This window comes from Triturus cristatus, chromosome 7 (assembly GCF_964204655.1).
Source record: "Triturus cristatus chromosome 7, aTriCri1.1, whole genome shotgun sequence".
In the NCBI taxonomy this organism is placed as follows: domain Eukaryota; kingdom Metazoa; phylum Chordata; class Amphibia; order Caudata; family Salamandridae; genus Triturus; species Triturus cristatus.
In genome coordinates, this window is record NC_140590.1 from 1739172014 (window position 1) to 1739195719 (window position 23706).

The 23706-nt window shown below is 45.1% G+C and overlaps 1 protein-coding gene across 1 annotated transcript in view; it reads left to right on the forward strand.

Annotated features, from left to right (window-relative positions):
- Positions 1–2027: 2027 nt before the first annotated feature.
- LOC146812957 (killer cell lectin-like receptor subfamily B member 1B allele C) overlaps positions 2028–23706 on the forward strand; it is a 68069-nt gene continuing 46390 nt past the window's right edge. The window contains exons 1-2 of the mRNA XM_085619992.1: positions 2028–2147; positions 18298–18396. Of these exons, the coding sequence (XP_085476118.1) occupies positions 2066–2147; positions 18298–18396 (181 nt within the window). The 5' untranslated portion in view covers positions 2028–2065. The remainder of the gene's footprint in view (positions 2148–18297; positions 18397–23706) is intronic.

Sequence of the window (23706 nt, forward strand, 5' to 3'; positions counted from 1 at the left end):
CAGTTTGTTTTCTAATTTAAGCTCACAATTTTGTATAAAATTGGAACCTGGTACATGTGAGTCTTAACCCAGTTTTAACTGGAGGAATACTTTATTCTTATGCACCCACCATCCCACCTGCAAACAAACCATAGCATGAGTACATCAGAAAGTTACCATTATGTTATGTTTCCTCTTCTTGCACTGCTTGAAAGTAGTGTTCGCTCCCCATAGCTGACGAGCCGCCACTAGGGGTGCATCACCCACAAGTGCTAGGCCTAGGCCTAACTTGACCCCGGGCCTCCTCTGCTACGTGTCCCAACTGCTCCCCACCTGGACATTGACACCGAGGCGCAATACACTGCACTCTCTCCAAATCTGTGACTCAGTCAGCAGGAGTCTCAGCCAGGTGGGATTTCACAAGCCTGGGTACAACAGTCACCGCCAAGTCCGCTGGTGAACCTCCGATGCAGGTGATGCAACAGGGTCCCCTTAGGCGTGAAGTAGCAGCGCTCCCACCACACAAGTTCGGCACAGCTCAGGGGCCTGACCCCCCACAGCATCCGGCCAGTGCAACATCCTCTGGCCTGTGATGCAGAGAGGCACGGACACTATTGGTAATCCCCTCCATGCACCCCTGTGTTATGGCGGTATGTGGTATGTGATGCAGACCTCTCTACGTTGTTGTGCAGGAGCACCTCTACCATTCACAGCTCCATGGGGCACCAGGCGGTCTTCTCACACAGGTCAGCAACGTGTCTCCATGCGACCTGGCAGACTTCACCACCAGGTAAGGGTGATCGCCAACACCGAAAATGTCTACCGCCATTGCCCAATAACTCCACAGCACCTCTGCCTCCCACCCTGGGTCCCAGACGTACTCCCAGTGAGGCCTCTGGGCCCCGGGGACTGTCCTCGCTTTACAGGTTTCGGATGCCGCGGTGTTGCAAGGAGGGCACAATGGCAAGTGATGCATCACTGGTTCTGCCCGGCGATGCACCTCTTTTCATGATTGTACCCCTGAATTACCTCTTCCCCTGCGACTCTGGCTGGTCATCCTGGCTGTTGGAGGGCTTGGGGGTTGTTGATCTGTGCTGCACCTGGCCCTTGCTGCTCCATTCTGCATCCCATTAGTTTTGTTTCCTATTTTTCATTGGAGGTGGACTTATAGACTATTTTTGCCTCTAGAGGCAAAACAACTCACGTTGGGCTGATAATGTGAGTTTTTTTTGCCGCTGATGAGCCTTTAGTCAGCTTTTGCCCACTAACAGCAGAATTATTATCATCTTCACGCTAGTGTTAGCGGCAGTTTTCACCACGGCTACCTGAAATTATCGCCATGTAGCGACGTATTGTACATACATCGCTAACAGGGCGATAGTTTGCAGTGATAGGCCACGTTCGGAAAAGTGTCCCTAACTACCGCTAAAGCTAGTTAGCGGCAGTTCTTGTACATATGCCCCTTTGTTCCTCTTGTGAACTGTTGTTTGAAGGTAAGGTCTGTGTAATGGCTGCATCGTCTGATTTTGCTTCGTTTGTGAGATGTGGGGTGAAGCCATCCAGGTTAATGTCTGATATCGATGCACTCATCCGAGTAAACAATTCCAAAGAGACGGATCCCTGGTGCCTAGTAATAGCGATACAAATGTTAATTAACAAAAGAAAAGTGCCAAATGTACAATTGGCATATATCACACAGGAATAGGTCAGTTTTGAAAATGTTCTTAGCTGTTAGGAAGCATGTGGCCAGTTCAGTGGCATGATGTCAAATGATGGCCTACCTCGCCAACATGTGTTGGATGGCCCCTCACAGATGTGAAAAGAGCTGTGGATTAGGGGGTGGTCCACAGAAAGGTGAGACCCCCCTCCATTACGCCCCTAGGAGACTTCTGCTTCAGTAAGAAGACATGTCGTTCATAGCGCCTTGGCCACGTGCAGGAAGTGAGCGGGCAGGAGGCCTAGATTCCGCGCGCCTGTGGTGAGCGTCCTCTTTCCTGCTCCGGCGCCGGTGCCCCAGTCTGCTGCAGACCCAGTGACCACTCGAATCTCAGATCCTCTGCTCAGAACCTACCCTGAAACTTTACTAATGGAGGACGAGGAAGGCTACACAGCGCTGCGCTTCAAGGCGAGGAAGAAACCCGAGGATGAAGGCACGGGTGCCCCGAAAGGTTAGATGAATTCAGACTCTTTTCAGAGCCTTATATAGGCCTATCTCGAGCAGGTGATGCTGAGAGGCAGAACCATTACTGCTAGTTCAGGGGGTGGGGGGAAGCCCAACAGAACAGGCAGTCCCTCAAACACATCTTCCTGAGGCAGAGCCTTCCCTCGGCAGTCACAGCTGAACACACGGGTCTGACTGTGAAGGGGGGGGGGCATACAGTGTATAAGTTGGTTCTTTTACACTGGAGAATACTTAGGGATGACACTTTGATGCTGAGGGGTTTTCTTCTGCACTACAGCATCATTTGATTTCAGAAGCAAGAGCCCAGGTGGGACTGTGGTTAAATGCTCCTACGAGGGAATAAAGCCCTCATACTTCCATAGGATGGACCACAATGGGCTGTGGAGAGATGCGCATCTCAGATGAGAGCCATTGTTTGGAATACACATCTCTAGGGATGAAAGCCCTGCGACTGTGGAAAGATGCTGCAGTTAACAAAGTGTGCAAATATGTGGGATGGGGTCTGTGGGTGAGGATCCCCTGGGACTGATCGTCGTGTTCTCACTCCCAAAGAAGGCCCGTGATGGTTCTGTTGCACCTTGGTAACAATCTACGGTTCGTTTAACCACACAACAAAGAGGCTGACTCGCCCCTCCCTGAGCTTTCTTCCTTTCTTTTTTGAGTTTTGACAACTTTTCTCGCTGTAAAACTCTTTGAAATGCTCTAGTTTCGAACGAGGTTGAGGTGACCGCGCATACAGCGAAAATACATGCATATGAAAATACATACATATGAAAATACATACATACGAAAGTACATACATACGAAAATTAGCCACTTAAAGCAGTTGCACAATCCTACCTGTCCCTGCGCGTGACCTCAGTCATTTCAGGATGAACTCACAAGGTACATACTGTAATACACCAATGATGTTATCGGCCCTGCAGTGTTGTGAATCCCAGCACCTTAGGGCGTGGCCTTTGGCCACCATTGATGGTCACTAAATCTCTGCTAAGTTCACCTACCCCTTATTAGCTCCTGGGTAGGCCCCGTACCCCAATAAATACCCATGTCTGGAGTGCTTGATGTGTGCGACCATGACCTACGTCATAATCCCTGCCCTCCTTAGACTATGGGTACAGTGGGCATATTTTATCAGCGTGCTAGGTACACGATGAGGCCTTTGGGCACTCTTGGTGCTAAACCCCCCTGTCCTCAGCAAGTTTTGGCGTGTGTGGCTTGCAGCCGTGTCCAGCTGACACTTAACAGAGATGTCAACACATGCCTACAGTATGCGCTGGGCACCACGTGCAGTGTGAGTGGATCAGTGTGTGGGTGAGTGGGTGCATGAGCACGAGCGTCGCAGGCCGAGTCAGGGGTCTGTTAACGCCCCCCTTCTTTAAAAACGGATTCATGCACACCCCACACATACACGCTTTCCTGCTCACTCGCTTTACCTACTCTTGTCTTTGAATATTCAAAACTGCAAAACTGTAATATGAAAGAACGGAAAACGTAATGTGTAAGCAAGTCTTGTAAAATCCAAAATGCGTGTTTGTGAAATAAAACATAGCAGAGAGTGGCTTTGAAACAAAGGTGCGCAAAAATACACAATAAAGCAGGAATATTGAGAGGATTTGAAACATTCACAAAAGGGGTAGTGGGGTGAGAGGGGAGAGGGTACTGCAACAGGAGCACCTTCTGCATAAGACACAGAAACCCCTTCTCCAATAAAAATGCAATGACAATGTAGGTCCTTAGGTATACCAGCACTGTACAAGGTCAAAGGCAAGCTTAACGTCAGCGAGTAGTAGGCGAGAAAGACGCGTGGTGGATGGTTCGTGCACTGTGTGATGGATGGGTCTTTAAGGAGGCGACTCTTCAACTCTTTCGTAAATTGGAGTAGTGTTAGGGCGGTTCTCGAGGATACAGGGTTGCTGTTCTCCATCATGGGTGCATAAATGGAAAAGGCCTGTTGTCTTTTTTCCTCGTTAAGCTTCTTAGTCTGCAGTCTGATGGTGTCCTGGCTGTGGGTGTGCCCAGTACCACCAGAGATGGTGAGCTGGGCTGCAAGGTAAGTGTGGGTGCTGGTTGTGAAGGCTTTGGAAATGAATGAGCTGGTTTGGAAGATGGTGCGGTCTGGCAAGGGGAGCCCATTGAGCTTCATCAGGGCGGGGTGATATGATCATATTTCTTCAGGCCCTGGATCAGACGTGCTGCGGTGTGTAGTATGCACCTAAGCGGTACCAGTGTCGAGTCTGGGAGGCCATAGTGTAGGACAGTCTCACCATCCAGATACAAGGGGGTAAGGGCTGGAACAGCAGTTCTGAAGTCGTTTCTGCATGAAACGGTTTGAATTTCTTTCGCCGAGAGAGCAGGTACCGGGCCATCTTTGCCTTTTTTGGCAATGTGTTCCTTGAGGGAGAGCTTGGTGTCCAGAGTGAATCCAAGTGATTAAGTATTAGGTGAAAGTTAGGTTTTAAAACTGCCAAGGTTTGTACTATATCATGTTTGTTCTTCTTAGCAAATACGTCTGACTTTCTGGGCCGAGCTTCGAGTAGGCATTAAACATCCAGGCCTCGATGATGTGCGAGCAGTGTTTGAGGCCCCGGATGTCTGTAGCAGAGGAGGCTTTCAAGCACAGCTGGATATCATTGCCATATTGGTGAATTTTGATGGTTTTATCTGTGAGTAGAGCAGCAAGCAGCTCCATATAAAACTGAAGATGACAGGAGACAGTATGGAACCCTGGGGACTGTACAGTGATAGGGATCTATTCTGACCTGGTGGTGCCCATATTAAAAGACGGGTGTTGTTGGTAAGGTCGGAGGAGAACCAGTGAAATACATTGCTGGTTAATCCCCGTCATGAATAAAGGGTCCATATAGGAGTGGGGTAGTTGACTTGCTCGAAGGCAGCTGAGATGTTTGACCATATAAGGAGGCAAGGATTATCTTCATCGATGGCCAATAGGGCATCAACTACGGTGTGTGAGGTGCTGCAGAGTGATTAGAAGACAGACTGGTAGTTGTGCAGGAGATGGTTAGCATTGGTGTGATCTAGAAGTTGAACTTTAACTGAATTTTCAATGATACTGACGAAGAATGGTAGGTGAGTGGTGGGCCGGTAGTTGGCAAGGTTATCAGGGACTAGTGTAGGTTTCTTTGGGAGTGGAGGATTTAGCCAGTCTTGAGAACTTCTGGTAAGATGCCTTGAGTGGCGAATCCAGTCTAAGGCTATGGGTGGTTTTGATAGAGTTGCTTTGATAGGGTTGTTTGGGATGTTGATAAGATTGAGGATGTGGTATTTGGAGTGCGTTAGTTGTGTTACATGCTGTACTATCTTGAGAATATTGTTGTGGTTGAAAAGGGTGCCTCCTGTTTTCTTTTGAGCTTGTATTGTCTGGGAGGTTGAAGTCACCCAAGGGGGTCGGGTAGAGGATGGACGAGGTGGCAGGGAGTAGATCTGAGAATTCATCAGTGAAGTCCTTGTTCTGATCAGCAGACCTGTAGATGAGATGGAATGTGTCATCAGAGAGAGGGAAATGGCCTGTCAGCAGCTCCATGGAGCTGAGTGTTTCCTTCTTCCCTAACGTGCAGGACCAGGAGGACTTAAGGATCACAGAGAGATCTCCCTCCTTTTTATTAGCACAGTCCACATGATCGATGCTGTAGCCTGTTGGTAGAAGGGCATTTAGGTTTTGCAAAGATGCGAGGTATAAACCTGGGTCTGTGATCAAAAGAACATCAAGCTTGCGATAGGGGATGCGCCTGCGATGTTGGGTGGATGGATTCCTGCACAGCGAGCATTAATGAGCATGAGTTGGAATGTGTGTCATGTTGTTTAAGGGTTTGTGGTAGTGGGATGAGTATGAGGTTGGCTATATGTGTTGTGCAAAAGCTATGCACGTGTCTGGGTTGTGTACATCTGGGTGTGACCTTGCGGATTGGCAGTATGGATTGCTGGGTGAACCACGTGAATATAATATTAGCTTGTTGGTTTTACTGGAACAAGGGATCTGGACAATATAGAATTTGCAGCATAAGGCATGTTAATTAATGCAATGGCCAATTTAAAACTCTTCCTCTTAAATGTATAGTGCACACTCAAACAGCAGGTGAGTGTGCATACATGTGTCAGACCCAGCGATCATTCACTCCCACACCTATAGCCCCTGTCACGGAGTGAATAAAGCAGGGGGTATGAGTGTGTTTGATGGGAGTGTAAAGCTGTACTACTCCTTGTCCCTGGGAACACTTGGAAGTGGGTGGGGTAAAACATAGCACCTCAACCTTGTTTAAAGCTTGAGATATGGTAAGGTTAGGTTACAAGGAGGACTCCATCAAAACTACTCCATGATGAGAGGGCCCGACTTTAAATGTGCACATATGACCAAAGCTCAAAGCTAGCCCATCTCATCCTTCACAACATGAAATAGCCTTTAAGGGCCCATTGGCTTGTGCCAAATGTCCAGAAATGTTTCAATTATTAAAGATAACCGACAGAAACCCTGTGTGGCTCAGAACCTTGTTGTAAGCAATATAATCTACAATATAATCTACAGTGAGTTCTGTCGGGTTAACCAATTGCTTAGTAGAGTATCTTTCCTGAATAACAATCAAGTGACAATCAATGTCTAGAAATTTGTATTTGGATAAGGATACGAGTCAAAACACACCACAAACAGAGATTCAGTTGTTCAGAAAAAATATATATTATTTATAATAGTCAATTTAATATATGACTGTCACATCCACAAATAGCAGAACAAACAACATAAATAATGTGACTTCAGTAAACCAAGTGACAAAAGGTGCATATGTGCTATGGAGGATAAATAAAACATACAAATTAAAAACACACATATATACAATATGAATTTGTGTGGGTCCGCCCCTCATTGGATATAAACATTCTGTAAACACCCTTAGGAATACATTCTTCTTATTGGAAAGGTGAAGGGACAAGGGATATGAGCAGATCAAAGAAGCGTCAATGTTTCGACCCAAATTGTATGCATAATTGAATTAATGTCACTGCGGGTCTTCCTCAGGACTGGTGTAAGGATTTGTAGACAGCCAAATTAAGGCAGCTCATCCAGTTCTGGGTGGAGTTACAATTTATCGCACAAACCATCTCACATACAACAGACTGGGAAAAACTCACAGAAATGAAACGAAACAAAATAAGAACTATACTCCATGGAACAATCCTTAAGGAATACCTAAGAAACAACATGGCACCGAAAGGGCTACTAGTCACTAATGCGCCTCGCATCTTTCTAGATGACCCGACCTTTAGAAGAGATTGGGCACAAATTGCGTGGCATTGCACACGTGATTGGATCGTGTTGATCATCAAAACTGCATTGAGACTCTCAGAAACGATCTTGATTGAAATACAACTTACCGAGAGTCATTTAAAAACTACTATATCTGGTTACAAAAAGAGATTAGATGAAATTAATAAAGAGATGAATGAGTACAAAGACAATCTGACTCAGCAGAAAGTACAAAAATTTCAAAAGGATCTGAAAAGATTTTCATATGTAAAAACCTACCCATACTCTGATCCTGAGTACACTCCCCCTACCAGAGCAGATAAGGACTCAGATGTTTCCAGTAATGATTCTACAGCTAGTAGTAACTCAAGCACTAGCAGTTATCGCCAAAAACAAAGAGGAAGGAACAGAGCTCAAACTAACTGGCCTGCCTTCAATACTCAAATGTTGCCTGGTTTTCAAAACCCGTTTAACCCACAACAACACTATCCCATGTTTGGTTGGCAACCACCCTTCCAACAGCCCATGTTCCCTCCAAACCCGTTCAGACCTCCTTTTTTAGGCAGGGGCAGGAGGGGAAGAGGCCGAAGAAGAGGGACGAATCAAGTCCATTGGGAAGACGAGGACCTAACAGGCCCCAACACACGGAGCAGAACTCTGGAAGCGAAAGCAGGGCCAAGCAACAGCCGAGCCTAGTAACTAACCTAGCAAGTAGACCACTCACTACTATGGAAGAAAGTGTTTTGAACAAAGGTCTTGGCTTTGTCCCTACTGCGAGACTAGATAAGTTCCAACTTCACTGTGAACTTGCTAGTTTTTTTCGCAAGTTAAAACTAAAAGCTTACTTTGAAAAACAAGGGGAAAGATCACAAGAACCAGATCCTAATGAAACAGGCCTACGACCAAGGTCCACATTCACTCCTCCCCCCCATACAGTCCCAGTCGAAGTCTCGACTTTTGAACAAGCAGTGTTTAATGACATTGAAAACCTAAAACCACAACAACCTTTTCAAAACATCAGCAAGTCAGAACATTCAGCACTTGAAAGCCTCAAGAATTGTAATACCATCGTCATAAAACCAGCGGACAAAGGAGGGGGGATAGTGATTCAAGATAAAGAAGCCTATTGCAATGAATGTCTAAGACTACTGTCGGATGAAAGGAACTACAAAAAGATCATCAATGACCCTTCCGGGACTCTAAGACAAGAAATAGCAATTCTAATCGACGAAGCAGAAACCCGTGGCGACATCTCTAAACAAGAGGCTATGTTCCTTACTGGCAGTGAAGGAAAAATTCCATATTTTTACACGTTGCCGAAAATGCATAAAAATAAGCTGCCACCCCCTGGCAGACCAATTGTCTCGGGTATAGGTTCTCTCCTTGAGCCTCTATCCCAGTTTTGTGATGTTTTTCTGAAACCTATTGTGCAAGACACATCGACATATCTTCAAGACACTAAGAGTCTACTTCGACTTCTGGAAGAAATCAGAGTCAACGATGCAACAATTCTAGTAAGCTTTGACATCGAGAGCTTATACACAAGCATTCCTCAGGATGATACCATTGAAGTACTCAGGAATACCCTTGACACTAAAAATTGGACATACCGAACACCTAAGAACTTTATTTTGGAATGTGCTAGTTTGGCACTAAAGAAAAACTTCTTCGAATTTGAGGGTACTCTCTATTTGCAGATAGGGGGTACTTCTATGGGAAGTACATTTGCGCCGAGCGTAGCGGGCCTCTATGTGTTCAATTTCGAGAAGAAATTCATATTCACTGAGCAGAATCCTTTCCTCAAATACATCTCTTTTTGGAAACGTTATATTGACGATGTCCTTGCAATTTGGCAAGGACCAGAAAACATCCTAGTGGAGTTCTGTCAGTGGATCAACACCTGTGACCAGAACCTGAGATTCACCCACACCACAGATAGAAACACCATGGTCTTTCTGGATGTTGAGATCACGAAAGAAAAAGATCGCCTAGAGACAATAACCCACTATAAACCTACAGCAAAAAATAATCTATTGAGATTTGAAAGTTTTCATCCAAGGCCTCTGAGGGAGAATCTCCCGTATGGTCAGTATTTAAGACTACGACGAAATTGCAGTAAAATCAACGATTTTAAGAAACAAGCCCTTGACTTGACTAAGAAACTTGAATCAAAATGCTATCCGGAGAAGATCCTCGATAAATGCCAGAAAAGGGCACGCAATCAACCTAGAGCGGCACTTTTGGACAACAGACCTCCAAAAGAAGGTACCACACCTCTAACTTGTGTAACCACATACAATAGTGTTTCAAATCTAGTAACAAAATCGGTCAATAAACATTGGAAAATCCTCAATACTGGGATCTTCAATTGGGAAAAACCCTTGTTTTCCTACAAGAAAGCCAGGAGCCTAAAAGACACTCTGGTGAATACACGCCCAAGAATGACGGATCAGCTAAAACAACCTACTGTTCTGAATGCATGGGGTCTACCTGGTATCATTGGACATTACAAATGTGGCAATTGCAGTGTCTGTCATCTCACTGAGAACACTAAAACTCTAGACTTGGAACCAGGAAAAATATGGACCTTGAGAGCTCACACAAACTGCAATAGCACGAATGTAGTATACTTAATCATGTGCCCATGTAAACTACAATACGTGGGTATGACAACCAGAAAAATCAAACAAAGAATCTGCGAGCACCGCAGCACAATCAGATGCAAGAAATCAATGACAAAACTAACAGAACATTTCCTAGAAAATGGTCATACAACTAACGATCTAAAATGGACTGTCATTGAACAGATTACAGCAGGAGAAAAATCACAGGAAAGACTTTTTGAAAAAGAACAACGTTGGGTATACAGACTTTCCACTCATAAGAAAGGGCTGAACGATAATATCCCATGGAATTCAGTTCTTTCCAAGTAGATGACCTTCCCTTTGGCACAGACTTAACACCTATTCTATCTGAAAATCAGTTCTGTCTCCTTCAGAAATACTGGATTTACTGATATAAGTTTGATAGATATGTTCGTTCTTGTGTGGGTTATATCAGGATAAGTATGCCTGGTATTCACACCTACTATTACCTTTCTGTCCTTTAACCTGTAATCTCCTGGTCCCCCATGAGAGGACTATCTTCCATTCTTTCCTTAGCTTAATATTGACGCTAAGCTTTCCGTCAATTAAACACCAGATGTTAACACTTTGCCTCGTCTGAGGCTTACCGCTTAATGCGTGTGTTTTCACACAGTCTATTTCGCCAATACACACCCCCCGTTTTGAGCCTATAACGCTCTTCTATTCTTGATCCAACTTGGGCTGTCCCCTACGCCTCCATCCATTGGGTCTGACATGTAAACAAAAGTTGCTATTGGCGGAATTCCAACCAATCGTATGCAACCAGTAAGTATTTGACACGCCCCTCCGGTTCCTTTCCGCATCCCGGGCATTTCTCGGGACGCGGTGGCGGGACACGGTTGTAGGCGAAATAGCTGATCTACCTTTTCACCATGTAAGTAGACAAGTACTTCTCGTGGGTGGGCACCACGCTTTGTTTAGGATCGGTCATTCGGTCCACTTATGTTCTACGTTTTTCCCGGCAGATTGAAGGTGAATTTTCTGTCCGTGCTCTCGGCATTCTCGAGGCACTTTCTCCCCGCATTACCAGTAAGACCAACCTTGGTGTTACCTTTTTCATGTTTCTCGCCCTCTGCACGATTGTTTCAGGAGTGTTGTTATGTAGAGTATGCGAGTTAGTTGTAACCTTTTGAACCAGTTGTCGGTATAAATCTAATACTGGCATGGTGTGTTTTCACTGGTGACGAATGGCATTTGTGATTGTCACTTGATCACTCGTCGCTAGTTACCTGCACCACACAAATTATCGTGTGAATGCACAGAATCACCAGTACGATCAATGGTGGATACACGGAGTGACAACACGAACGATTGCTGTTAGTCACCTGATCATCACACCGCCATTCACGTGCACCCCGGTAAGCTACCGTGTGAATACACTCTCTCACCTGTTGGATCAACAGTGTATGATTGGAGTAAGTTGTAGCGCACTTTTGATGGATGCAAGCCGTATTCCACAAATGGAGCACATACACACTATTTCACCATAATGTGGATGACTGGATTAGCCGATTAAACTTACAACCACGGCTTAGCATCACTTTGTAGTGATTGAGAGGTACCTGAAATTTATAATACTTTACGGAATATAAATACAATGTATATTTCTTTTCTGTTTTCCTCCACAGGCTTATTCCCACTGGATTTTCAGTGGGAACTTTTTACTCCTAACCAAGGGCAGGGTACACCTTAGCGCGTGTATACCACCCTGGTTAGCACCATCACCTCCGGTCCTGAAGAAAACCTGGAGACTTTCTCCACCAGGGTTGAAACATGTAGACCTTTTTATATATATGACCAACCACATATATATTTTTTTCACTCACCTAACACTTTATTGCTAGATACCACGGGCCAATTTAACCCTATAGGGTATCCCCATTTACTCTTTTAACATTGATCAAGTGCTCTATGATTAAATAATTTTTTACAGAGTTATAAACTTGACCAAATTTTAAAACACTACAATCACTTGCACACACAAATAACACCAGCTCCACTGTAATCAGGTGTCGCAGCACACCCAGATGGCACTCGGCCTCTGGGTGGGACCCCGATGATGAAGCATGTCACCAACTAGGTTGGTGAGTGAGGGGTCTTTAACTAAAGGATTGTCCCTTTCAGTACACCTCTCTTAAACTTGGAGGTATCACTTGACCTCAGAGGGCGCACTCCTTCTTTTGTTTGCCAAAAAAAAAGTTACAATTTATGTAACACAGAGGAATCCTGAATCATCTCTCACTAATAGGATGAGGCAACATATGACAATACATGGTTAGCCTGCCCCGATGGCCCAGAACTGGCTTTGATTGGCCAAAAAACGGCTTCCAATTGATTGCTTGGAATAATCATGAATAGCAATCACTTGTAATGACTTATTATGGCAAATGGTCTCTTGTCTGTGACAGAAAGAAATATTTCAACCAAATGGTTGGAATCTCTAACATGGACCGGCAATGAATGCCAAAGTTCTTCGGGGTCGCCCAATCAATCCAATCTACATCAAATAGAGCAAAAATATTTCCAGCCAGGTTTTTTAGTATAGATACGTGGCCATTGGTAAGATAGGGGCAAATTTATTGCCGCTCTACAAAGTGTCTTTCATCCAGAATACACATCTCCCTTACAAAAATATCTGATGACAAGACATTATGGTTGTGATCACAAAATGGAAAACTAATTGAAATTCCAAAGTATTGGTTAGCTGTACATCCATAACCCACCCACAGCTCATAAATCCACATGTTGTTATGTTATGTTATGTTAATTAATTTATAAAGCGCAACGGTTACCCTGAGGTTTCCTGGCACTGTTACCAATTCCTACTAGCTAATTACCAAGGAGTCAAGACTATGGATTGAGCAGTTTTAATGAATAAACAACCAGGTTTTTAATGCCCTTCTAAAGGACAGCAGATATGGCAGATTTCTGACCTGAGCCGGGAGATCGTTCCACGCCTTAGCTGCCCCAAAAACAAATCTTCGGCCTCCCCAGGAGACCTTTTTTATCTTGGGGACAATTACCATTTTAGCACCTAATGAACGCAGATTTCTAGTAGGTGTATACCACTTTAAGTGCTTTTGCAGATAGTCAGGCCCGGTCCCATGAAGAGCTTTAAAAACAGTACGCAATGTTTTAAAAAGTATCCTCTTCCTGACTGGAAGCCAGTGTAGCTTCTGAATTTCCTTAGAAATTGTTGCAAATTTCGGGGTCCCGGTCAACAATCTGGCGGCTGCGTTTTGTAGCCTTTGAAGTTTGTTCAGTAAACATTCCTGAATGTTTAAATAAAGGCTGTTGCAGTAGTCGAGCCTAGACATCACCAAGGCAGAGACCACTGTTTTCTGACTTCCTACCGGCAGGAAAGGCAGAATTTTTTTCACAGTCCGCAAAACAAACATCGTAGAGGAAGAAACTGAGTTAATTTGGGCCCCCAAATTCAGCTTGTCATCCACAATTACTCCCAAATTTTTTACTTTTTGAACCGGGACTGGGAGGTTCCCCATAGTAACCGGCCACCAATTTGCATTCCAAAAATTTGGAGCATTTCCAAAAATTATGACCTCTGTTTTATCAGAGTTCAGCTTCAGGCAGTTTTCCGCCATCCAGTGACTCACTGCCATCATGCAATCGTGAAAGCCGTTTTCTACGCCACCCTCCTGTCATGGCTGCAAGGATACCACAATTTGGGTATCATCTGCGTAGGATGTCAGATCGAAGCCCAAGGTCTTAATAATGGGGGCCAGTGAGGATACATAAACATTAAACAGGGTCGGGCTCAAGGAAGAACCCTGAGGGACCCCGCAAGGCAAGATGAACGGCCTTGAACAGAAATCACCCATGGAGACCACCTTGGATCTATCAGCAAGGAAGGATTTTATGAGATTCCAGGCCTTGCCCTGAAGTCCACATGCCTTTAGCCGATCCATCAAACGCTGATGGTGGACCGTGTCAAAAGCAGCGGATAGATCCAATAATATGAAGGCGGCCTTTCCTCCCGTATCCGCAGCCCTTCTGATCTCATCCATGGTCTTCAGAAGTGCCGATTCTGTGCTATGACCACTTCGAAAACCATACTGTGTTTCGTCCAGCGTCTGGGATCTAAGAAGAAAGGCCCCTAGTTGTGTATTTAGAGCCTTTTCAACCATTTTAGCTGGTAACGGGAGCCTAGATATTGGACGAAAGTTTGAGGGTTCCACTGGGTCTAAGTTGGGCTTTTTAAGGAGGGGTAAGATTGATGCCTTTTTCCAAAGCCTGGGAAAACATCCGGTCTCAATCACAGCATTAAACACTGGAGTAAGGGCTTTACTCAGTGGTTCAACTACTGATTTAGCAATGGACACCGGGCAGGGGTCATAAGGTGATCCGGATCTAGCCGTTTCCAAAAGAGAACGTACTTGATCGAGAGGCAGAACCTCAAATTTCTCGAGGACTACAATAGGGGCATAATTCCCCCCCCTGATCCCCCTCGACCCGGTCACTCCCCCCTGCCGAAGGACCACTCAAGGCCGAGAAGATCACTTCTACTTTATTCAAGAAAAAGGAGGCGATCCTTTCACAGAGTTCCAGGCTTGGCTGTGGTCGGACGGGACGTGGGGAAGAGAGATCAAGAACATTTTTGAAAAGAGCTTTGGCTGAGTCTTTAGCAAGTTCGATTTTATTCACCAAAAAATGTTGTTTAGTAACAAACAATAGTTGTTTGTAGTTTGCTAACCCTTTCCTATAAGCCAGCTTATCAGTTTCCTTGTATTCTCTCCTCCATACATGTTCCAGCCGTTTACAAGTAAGTTTACCCTGTTTCAGTTCCTCTGAAAACCAGGGGGCCGACGGTGTAAGTCTCTTGGGTATAATGCTCCTAGATGGAGCTAGCTTATTACAGGCATTATCAACCCATCTCGTATAGGAGATCGCCCCCTCCTCTGCTCCTAGACTTAAGTGAGTAAGGGAGGCAGTAAGGAGATCTTGGAGCGCTCCAGTATCCATTCTGTTCCAGGGTCGGAACTCAATTTGTTTCTTACTCTTAGCCCCCCCTGGGACATGTCCCTTACTAGTTAGGTCAAACAGGATGGCCGAATGATCAGTCCATATCAAAGGCCTAACTCCTGTGACCTGTAGGCCGGGATGGTTAGTAAAAATGCCATCTAGCGTATGTCCTGCCAAATGAGTAGGACCAGTGACCTGTTGAGTAAGTTCAACGCTATTCATAATGTCTAAAAGGGTGGCTGTATCTGGATTCAGGAGCACCTCCAAATGATAGTTAAAGTCTCCCAAAACTGTATAGACCCTCTGACATATACTGTCTTCCAGCAGATGAGCAATAGCTGAGACAAAAGCCTGTTTATTATTTGGGGGTCTATATATTAAGATGCCTTTAAAGGTATGATGACTAGATGTGTTAAAATTAAAGGCCAACGCTTCGCATCCTGCATTGGATATTGGGTGAAAAATCGCTTTGAAAGAGCTGGGGTATATTATAGCCAATCCTCCCCCTTTTTTTCCCCCACCCCTGTTCAGTGAGTGGCACACAAAACCAGGCGGTGTTGCTTTTAGCAAATCCGGCCCAAGGCGTCATCAGTCCAGGACTCGGTTATAAACGTCAGCTGGATTTTGTTATCCTCGATAAGATTTGCACATTCAGTGCTGTGTTTGATCAAGGATCTCGCATTTACCAGCACACATTTACAGGCCTGGGCCTTTTGGTGCCAAAGCCCAGTCTCGCTCACCTTGTAAGGTGCCAAGTATAAAAGACCTGGTAAAATGGATTTACAAGAGGCACATACCCCCGATTGGGGCAGTTGCTCTGTATTAAACGACCACACCTCGCAATTAGGGTCTCTGCCTCTCCCCCTTAAACTCAGTAGAGCTAATCTCGAGTAGACGATCCGGGAAGGGATACCTGTGACTGGTGATCCAGGGGCTGTGGCACTCGGCACGGGCCAGGCGCGGACGGGCGCAGACGGACTTGCCTTTGGTGCGCCTTCGGCGCACCGCCTGCGTGCTCACGCCATTGCCCTAATTATAGCGTGAGGGAGTCAGTCACTAGACTGCTCCCCACGCTACTCCCAAGATGGCGGTCGCACCGAAATTGGCTCCCAGCAGGTAAATTCGCCGCTTCTAAAGATTTATATGTTTATTTGACAGTATTAAAAGCGTCCTTTTAAAAACATGATTAGTTACAATCCTTAAAAAATCCACAAGCATAAAATGAGGCTAAAAACACTGGGGCAGATTTATGTTGCACTTGCGCCACTTTTGCGCCGCCGTTGCGTCACTTTTGTGACGCAGCAGCGGCGCAAATCCTGCGCCATGGTGCGGGGTATTTACAACGTTGTAAAGCCCTGCGCCACATGTAGGCGTTCCAGGGCAGGTGGGGGCGTTCCGGCGCAGGAACGCCTCCTAAAAGTGGCTGAGTGAAATCTACAAGATTTCACTCAGTCACTTTTAGGCCCATGCTGCGTCAAAACCCTGCGCCTGCTTGAAGCAGGCGTAAGGATTGACGCAGCATTGTACAGATAGGGCCCCCCAGAACATTGCTGGAGCTGCGTCGCGCTTGCGACGCAACTCCAGCAATGCGCCACTTTTACGGCACAGATATGTCACGCATCTGTGCCGTTTTTGCCCCATGGTGCGCCGCATTATAAATGCGGCGCATCCATGGTGGCGCAGCTGTGGCGCATAATAACTGGCGCATCCCTGCTGATATGCAGGGATGCGCCAGTTATCATAAATCTGCCCCACTGTGAGTATATTGCCAGGTTTAAAAGTAAAATATACCGTTTTAAATGAGGAAAATCGAAATTAGGTCGTCACCCACTCTCAGCCAGCCATAGCAACTCCGTCTCCCGGCTCAAGCCTCAGGAGAGGTAACACTGCGCGCTCGCGCCAATTGCCCTAATTATAGCGTGAGGGAGTCAGTCACTAGACTGCTCCCCACGCTACTTCCAAGATGGTGGTCGCGCCGAAATTGGCTCCCAGCAGGTAAATTCGCCACTTCTAAAGATTTATATGTTTATTTGACAGAATTAAAAGCGTCCTTTTAAAAACACGATTAGTTACAATCCTTAAAAATTCCACAAGCATAAAATGAGGCTAAAAACACTGTGAGTATATTGCCAGGTTTAAAAGTAAAATATACCGTTTTAAATGAGGAAAATCGAATTTAGGTCATCACCCACGCTCAGCCAGCCATAGCAACTCCGTCTCCCGGCTCAAGCCTCAGGAGAGGTAATATGTGGCTTCACATATGATGTCATTGATGAAATCACCTGTGACATTTTGCATGACAGCAACCAGTCGGAAGCAAGATGTCAGTACAGGTATCATTAGAAAGACAGGCTGCAATTCCACTGAACAAGTGTCCTTAAAGATATGTATGTAACTAAAGGACGCAGTACCTCTGTAAGCAGATAGATGTCCTCACATAGATTTTAAAGTGAGGAAAGACTTCTGCTGTTCTAGTCACAAGTAACGGATACCCTCAAGCCAATAAATACACATGCGTGATTCCAGTACAAAACATAAGCAGCTAAATGTTCTGCTTTAACACGTATTTGTATCTAAACATTTTATCCTGCAATCTCGGCGTTTGCAAAGAAAAGTTCACAGGTTACTGTTTGTAAATATATAACACTTCACGCCACAAGATATCCCCATAGAGTGAGCGCAAGAACGCCTTCAATATAATGAGAAAAATTAGCGTAGAGAGAAAAGCATCCAATTTTTAATGGTGTTTGGGAACCAAAGAAAGAAAGGTCATATACATTTTTCAATGCAACCTTCCATTTATGATGCCCTTGTCTTAGAAAATCACCATGTTTTATAAAACTTTATCTAACAGTGAAGAACAACATTTCTTCCACTGGAGATTACAGGGTGATAGTCTAGATAACAAAGGTTAAGCTCGAGTTATCTATGTAACCCAGCACCGTAAGGTGCAAACACCCTGTGATAATTTTCACCTGTGTACAATGCTATGCTGTACAGGATTCATCTACAGACCTCCCCTGGAGTTCCTAGACAAGTAAGGTAAGGGGCAAGCAGGAATGATGATTTTCACATTTTAGTCCCACTAACCCCTAATGTTCTGTGCATAGCCCTACGTGTTTTAGATGGTCACCCTGAATACAAATGTTCTCTGTAAAGAACTGTACTGTGGTTTGTAACTAGAGTTGTGATAGATCGAATATCATGGATGTAGCCTATACTAATTATTTTCTTAAACTGTGAATTTTCAGCTGGCCTACTGAGTCCCCATTGGCACCGACCAGCGCTGTATATTAGTGGTTCTCTGAATATTCTCCTGGCCCTTGCTGTCGTAGGATTTGGTGTTTGGAGTAAGTATTAATTTCTCTTGCAAAAACATGCATTGGCTTCCGTTTGGCAAATGTTACGACTAACTTTGTAGAACAGGTCCTAGGAATGTTCCTCATACACTGGCAAGGGCATAGAGGTATCAGTTTGGTGCAAGTCTAGAAACACTAAGGGGCAGATGAGCAACAACCGGCGATAATTATCGCTAAGCGCACTTAGCGCTAGGATAATTATCGCCGGCTAACGTGGATTTTTATCGCTGAGATAGCGTGCTATTAGCAACGCTTATCTCAAAAGCGATAAAAATCCTAGCGCTAACTGCTTAACGTGAGATTATCGCTGGAAACCCAGTGATAATCTCACGAAATGTGGCGTTAGCTTGTTGATAGGGCCTCACAAACTTAGCCATGATATCCACCTTCCATGGGATATCATGGCTAAGTCAGTCCTGAAGCAGGCGTAAGGAAATAAGGAAATTAGCGATAACAGGGGTTATCGCTATTTTTCTTGCTGCTATGCTTCATAGCGTGGGGCTTGATGATAGGAGAAATGTCGCTTAGCGACATATCTCCTGTCATGTCAGGTCAGGAACGCCCACTTTGCATCTCATTAGAGATGCAAAGCTGGGCGTTAAGAATTTGTGCGCTAATGCAAGGTTTCACGAGTTAGCGTGACCTTGCTAATTAGGCGATAAAATTATCACCGCTTTTCGGCCGAAAACGGCCGCAAAAGCGGTGATAATTTTCTATCGCCGCCTTGTAGATATGCCCCTAAAAAGGGTTCCAACCCCTTAACATAAACAGCAGTAAAAGGCTACCTAAATGCCGCGTACAATGCTATTGATGTAAATGTAAATGTAGTGCATTTATATAGCGGTCTGCACAGGGTCTCTCAGGCGCTGTGCCCATACCGCTGTGGAACCCTTCCTGGCCTTTCCCTGTGAAGTGCCCACTCATGGGCACCCCCAAGGTGAAAGCCAGGCATCTTAGCGCTTTTGGGGCCGTTGTGGAGATTAAGCAAGCTATTGCCCAGAGTTGCAGAGTGGGACCCATGATTAGAATAGGCACCGAGGCGAGAATGATCGGGTCCGGGGAAATTGAGCCCAAGACCCGCCGAGGCGGGAATTGAACCCTGGTCCGGACCAGACCTCTGCATCAGGGTCTGCCGCTCTAACCATTGAGCCACTCTTCTCCAACATTGATAAATCATGTCACATGACAACTAAGGGCCTGATTTAGAGTTTGGGGGAGAGGGTACTCCATCTCAACGGAATCTCAGTATCCTGTCTGCCAAACTGAAGGTCGACCTGGCTCACTCTGTCTATGCCACCAACATACATATAATGTCAAAAACAAGGATGCCCTGCTACTAATGTAGGTTCCTAGGGCAGGGAAAATACAATAATTGAGGAAAAAACCCAAGGCAACTATCAGTCTATACAGCATATAATACCTAGTTAAGCACGGGCATGATATTATAGATTCAGTGTACAATCCAAATCAATACAAATTAATTTTATTAATAAAAATTCTTTTAAAATGACCATTGTAAATTTTTCAATAAGTCCATGGAACACATGTACTGAAAAGTAACATCATATTATAACCAACAGAATAGACAGAAATGAATACAATCAACAAACATATGCATATCTCTTATACAAATCTTCAAATAAGTTATTTAGAACTATACAAAAAATGCAAACGATAAAGAAGAATAAAAAACCACAAAAAATCTGAAAACAATTATGTAATGAAGTAGCTAAATGTTTAATGATGAACCTTCTTAATGTCAGACATTTCGGTTCAGCCTCACCCTGGTCCTCCTGGTCCTGGTCCTAGTATGCAAGGTCTTGATCCTATTAGAACCTTTGCTTCTAACTCTGGTTGCATGTCACTGTTCTTAGCTGCCAGGCACTCCTGGACAAGGTCATGCTATTCTTGTTTTTCATGGTCCTTCATCTTCTCAAGAATCCGTGCTCATTGCCCCTGATCCTCTTTGTCCTGTACCATATAGTATGTGTTCTCATGGGCCTAGCTCTCCTTGACTTGAAACCATCTGCTATCTTAGTCTTGATTCCCTTGGTTCTGTTGTCCTAGTCCTACTTATCCTTTTGTGCTTGTTATCATAAACTTTGTCTATTGGCCATCATGGCCTTTCTTAGTTCGTCTGGTCTCGGCCCAACTGGCCCTGTTCTTTTGTGGTCATCTTGGTCCTGATCACCTTGTCCCGGTTCTCCTCAGCTGCAGCCTCCTAGCCCTGGTACTGCAGGTCCTGGTCCATCTTGCTTCTTTTGTCCTGGCACTATTAGTCTTTGCCTTCCTGGGTTGCGTTTTCCTGGTTCTCTTGGGTTTGTTCTTTGCCAATTTAGTCCTACGGGTCCTGCAATCATTGATACAGTTCCTCTTTATCCAGTTTCTCCTTGTTCGGGTCCTCCTGAGCCTGGTCATTTTTGACCACCACTGTCCATTCCAGTTGGTCCTCCAGATTCTGATTGTTTTTCTTACATCACATCCTCCTCACCCTGGTCCTGCTACTTGATTGCTCCACTTGGTAATCTGTTCCCCGGTCCCCTACGTCCTGATCTTTATGACACTGTTAGCCCTGTTTCCAGTCCTCCTGGTCATGATCCTTTTAGTTTGCCTAGTCTCTAGTCTTCTGGGTACCTTTGGTACTTGCCCCCCCCAAGTCTTCCTAGTCCCTGTCCTGCTTATATTAGTATCCTGGAATACTGGCCATTGCCCTTCAGGTCTGGATCTTCTTAGTCCTATTCAATCTGGTCTGATCCTCTTGGCCCTCATCCTCCAGCTCCTTGCCTGCATGGTTATGCAATAATTTGTCCTGTCGCAGATCATCCTAGCCTTGCTGGTTCTGATGTTCCTTGAAGTCCAGTTCATGCTGGTCCAAGAGCTTCCTAGCCCTGTACCTCTTGGTCCTGGTTTGACTGGTCACCATTCCCAAGCCCTCCAGCCCCTAGCCCTTTGAATCCTGGTTCTCCTTTTTCACAGGCATCCAGTCCTGGACCTTTTCATCCTCCTCACCCCATCCATGAATCCTCTTGGTCCTTCTCCACTGGTTGATGTAGTCCCCTTATTTACCTTTTCCTAATGTTTCTGATTCTGGTCCCCCTGATCCATGTAGTCCTGGTCTTAGATCTGGTATTGCTTTGTCTGGTCCTCATGTATTTGCTCTTTTGGTGCTAGTTCCAATGGCCTTGGTTTCCCTAGCCCTCCTAGTCCCCGGTCCTCTTTCCCCAACTTACTCCTACTAGTCCTCCTGGTCTCCTGGTTTGTCTATTTTATCGTGCTATTGTCCATCTGGCCATGGTCCCCGCTATCAGGTTATGCCTAGTAATGGTCCTCTTGGGTCTGGTCTTGCCCATCCCTCTGGCACTGGTCCTCTTAGTTCCCATGTTGTGGGTAACCCTGGTTCATGTAGTTCTTGTCACCCTGGTTTAGGATCCCCCTGAGTCTGGGACTCTAGAACCTTCTGATTCTGATCCCACTGGGCCTAGACCTCCTTGTCATTTTAAACCCCCCAATCATTCTAATCTAGGGTCTCCAGGTTCTGCTAGCCCTGGTCCTTTCTTATTGTGGCCTTCTCAGTCCTGGTCCTTTTGTTTCTGTCCCCTTGGCCCTTCTTGATCTGATCTTCATAGTCTTGGCCCTCCTGGCTCTGATCCTTCTTTTCATTGCCTGGTCCTCTTCGGGCTATCTATGTCAGTCTGCTATCTTGGCCATCTTCATCCCTCTGGTCCAAGTTGGGTTGCAAAGGTCCTCATAGTCCTCTTTGTTGTGTTCTAGGGCCCTTTGTTCCTTCTACCTCTGGTACTTCTGTTCATTTAGACGCTTGTCCCCTTGGACCAGATCCCCCTGTTCCACATCCACCTGGCCCTCCTGATCCTTACCACCCTGGTCCTAGCAACCCTAGTGCTGTTTTTCATTGTCCTGTTTCTCATTATCTACTTGTTCCTCTTTAGCTCTGGCATTGGTTACCCTGGTCCTCGTAGATTAGGTTTCCTTTGGCCTGGTTCTTCTTGTCCTTATTCTCGTGGTTCCTGTCATCCTATGCCTCCTGGTAGTCCGCATACAGGCCATTATTCTCTTATTTTCTTTCCTCCTACTGCTTCCTTCCCCTGTGCCCTCCTCAATGACATAAGTCAAGTACAGCCTCTATTCCTGTTGCACAGATTATTTATTTTTACTTCCTGATTTCATTTACTGAGACAGTACTCTCAAGTACAGAAATGTGGATCCAGTAAAGACAAAATCGTGCCCACTTCAGACACTGTTTATCATGTTAAAAGTCAAAACTACCCTTCCCAAGATGCATTGTGCAGGTGACTAAAATGTTACTAAAGGGTCCACCAGCTGCGGCTCCTGCAGGTCAGAGTGTTAGGGTGGTGGGGCCGGGTGGGGGGCATTTCGAGAGATGACCGCGAGGGGAAATTAATTATTTATTTAATTTTCCCTTATAGTTGTCTCTCGAAATCGCCCCCACCCAGCCCCACCGCTCCACCGCTCTTACCTGCAGCGGCCGCACCTGTGGGCCACTCATGACATGGAGCCAATAAGCATCAATGCCCTAACACAACTAATCTGCTGGGTGAATTTTAGAAAAAGTGGTTTATTTAGCAGGCAGCAAAGTGAACCCCTCCTGTAAATTACCCAGATTCATTACTTACCTGCCTCCTTCTTTTACTTTCCCATTCCACAGAAGACCAATTACAGTGTCTCACTCAAATTTACCTCCTGCAAGTGCCCCAAAGCAGTGTGCCTTCGAGCTCCAATTGCTTAATGTAGGTGTCTCTCCCTCTGGGGCCCAAATACCACGTATCTATCTGCATTCCCTGTTTGCTGCTGCTTGTTGAATGCTGCTATGTTGCCAGATTTGAAATACCAATCATCCTTAAACAGAAGCCTAAAGACAACACAAGACATTCCGTTAAAAGCCCAAAGAGAGCCCAGCCCTCAAAAACCATAAAAATGAGCATCATGAACATTAAACAACAATGAAACAATGCATTCTCATAAGTGAATAAAACATGATGAAACATGGTTTAAAACCATACTCAGTATTCTATAAACTCATATACTCCAGCACAAAATATCTGTGTGTGCCATATCCTGAAGCTCTGGTTGAGTTCTACTGTCTTATTTGAATATTAAAATGATAGAAATGTTTTTATTCAAAATATATTTTATTGCTTTTTTTTCATCCGTAAACACCTCAGCTTAATGCATGAGCTTACCTTTTTACAAACTATTGTGCATTTGTATATGCCCTTACTTTCAATTCTTCACACATGTTGCATCCCCATTGAAAGATGGCCA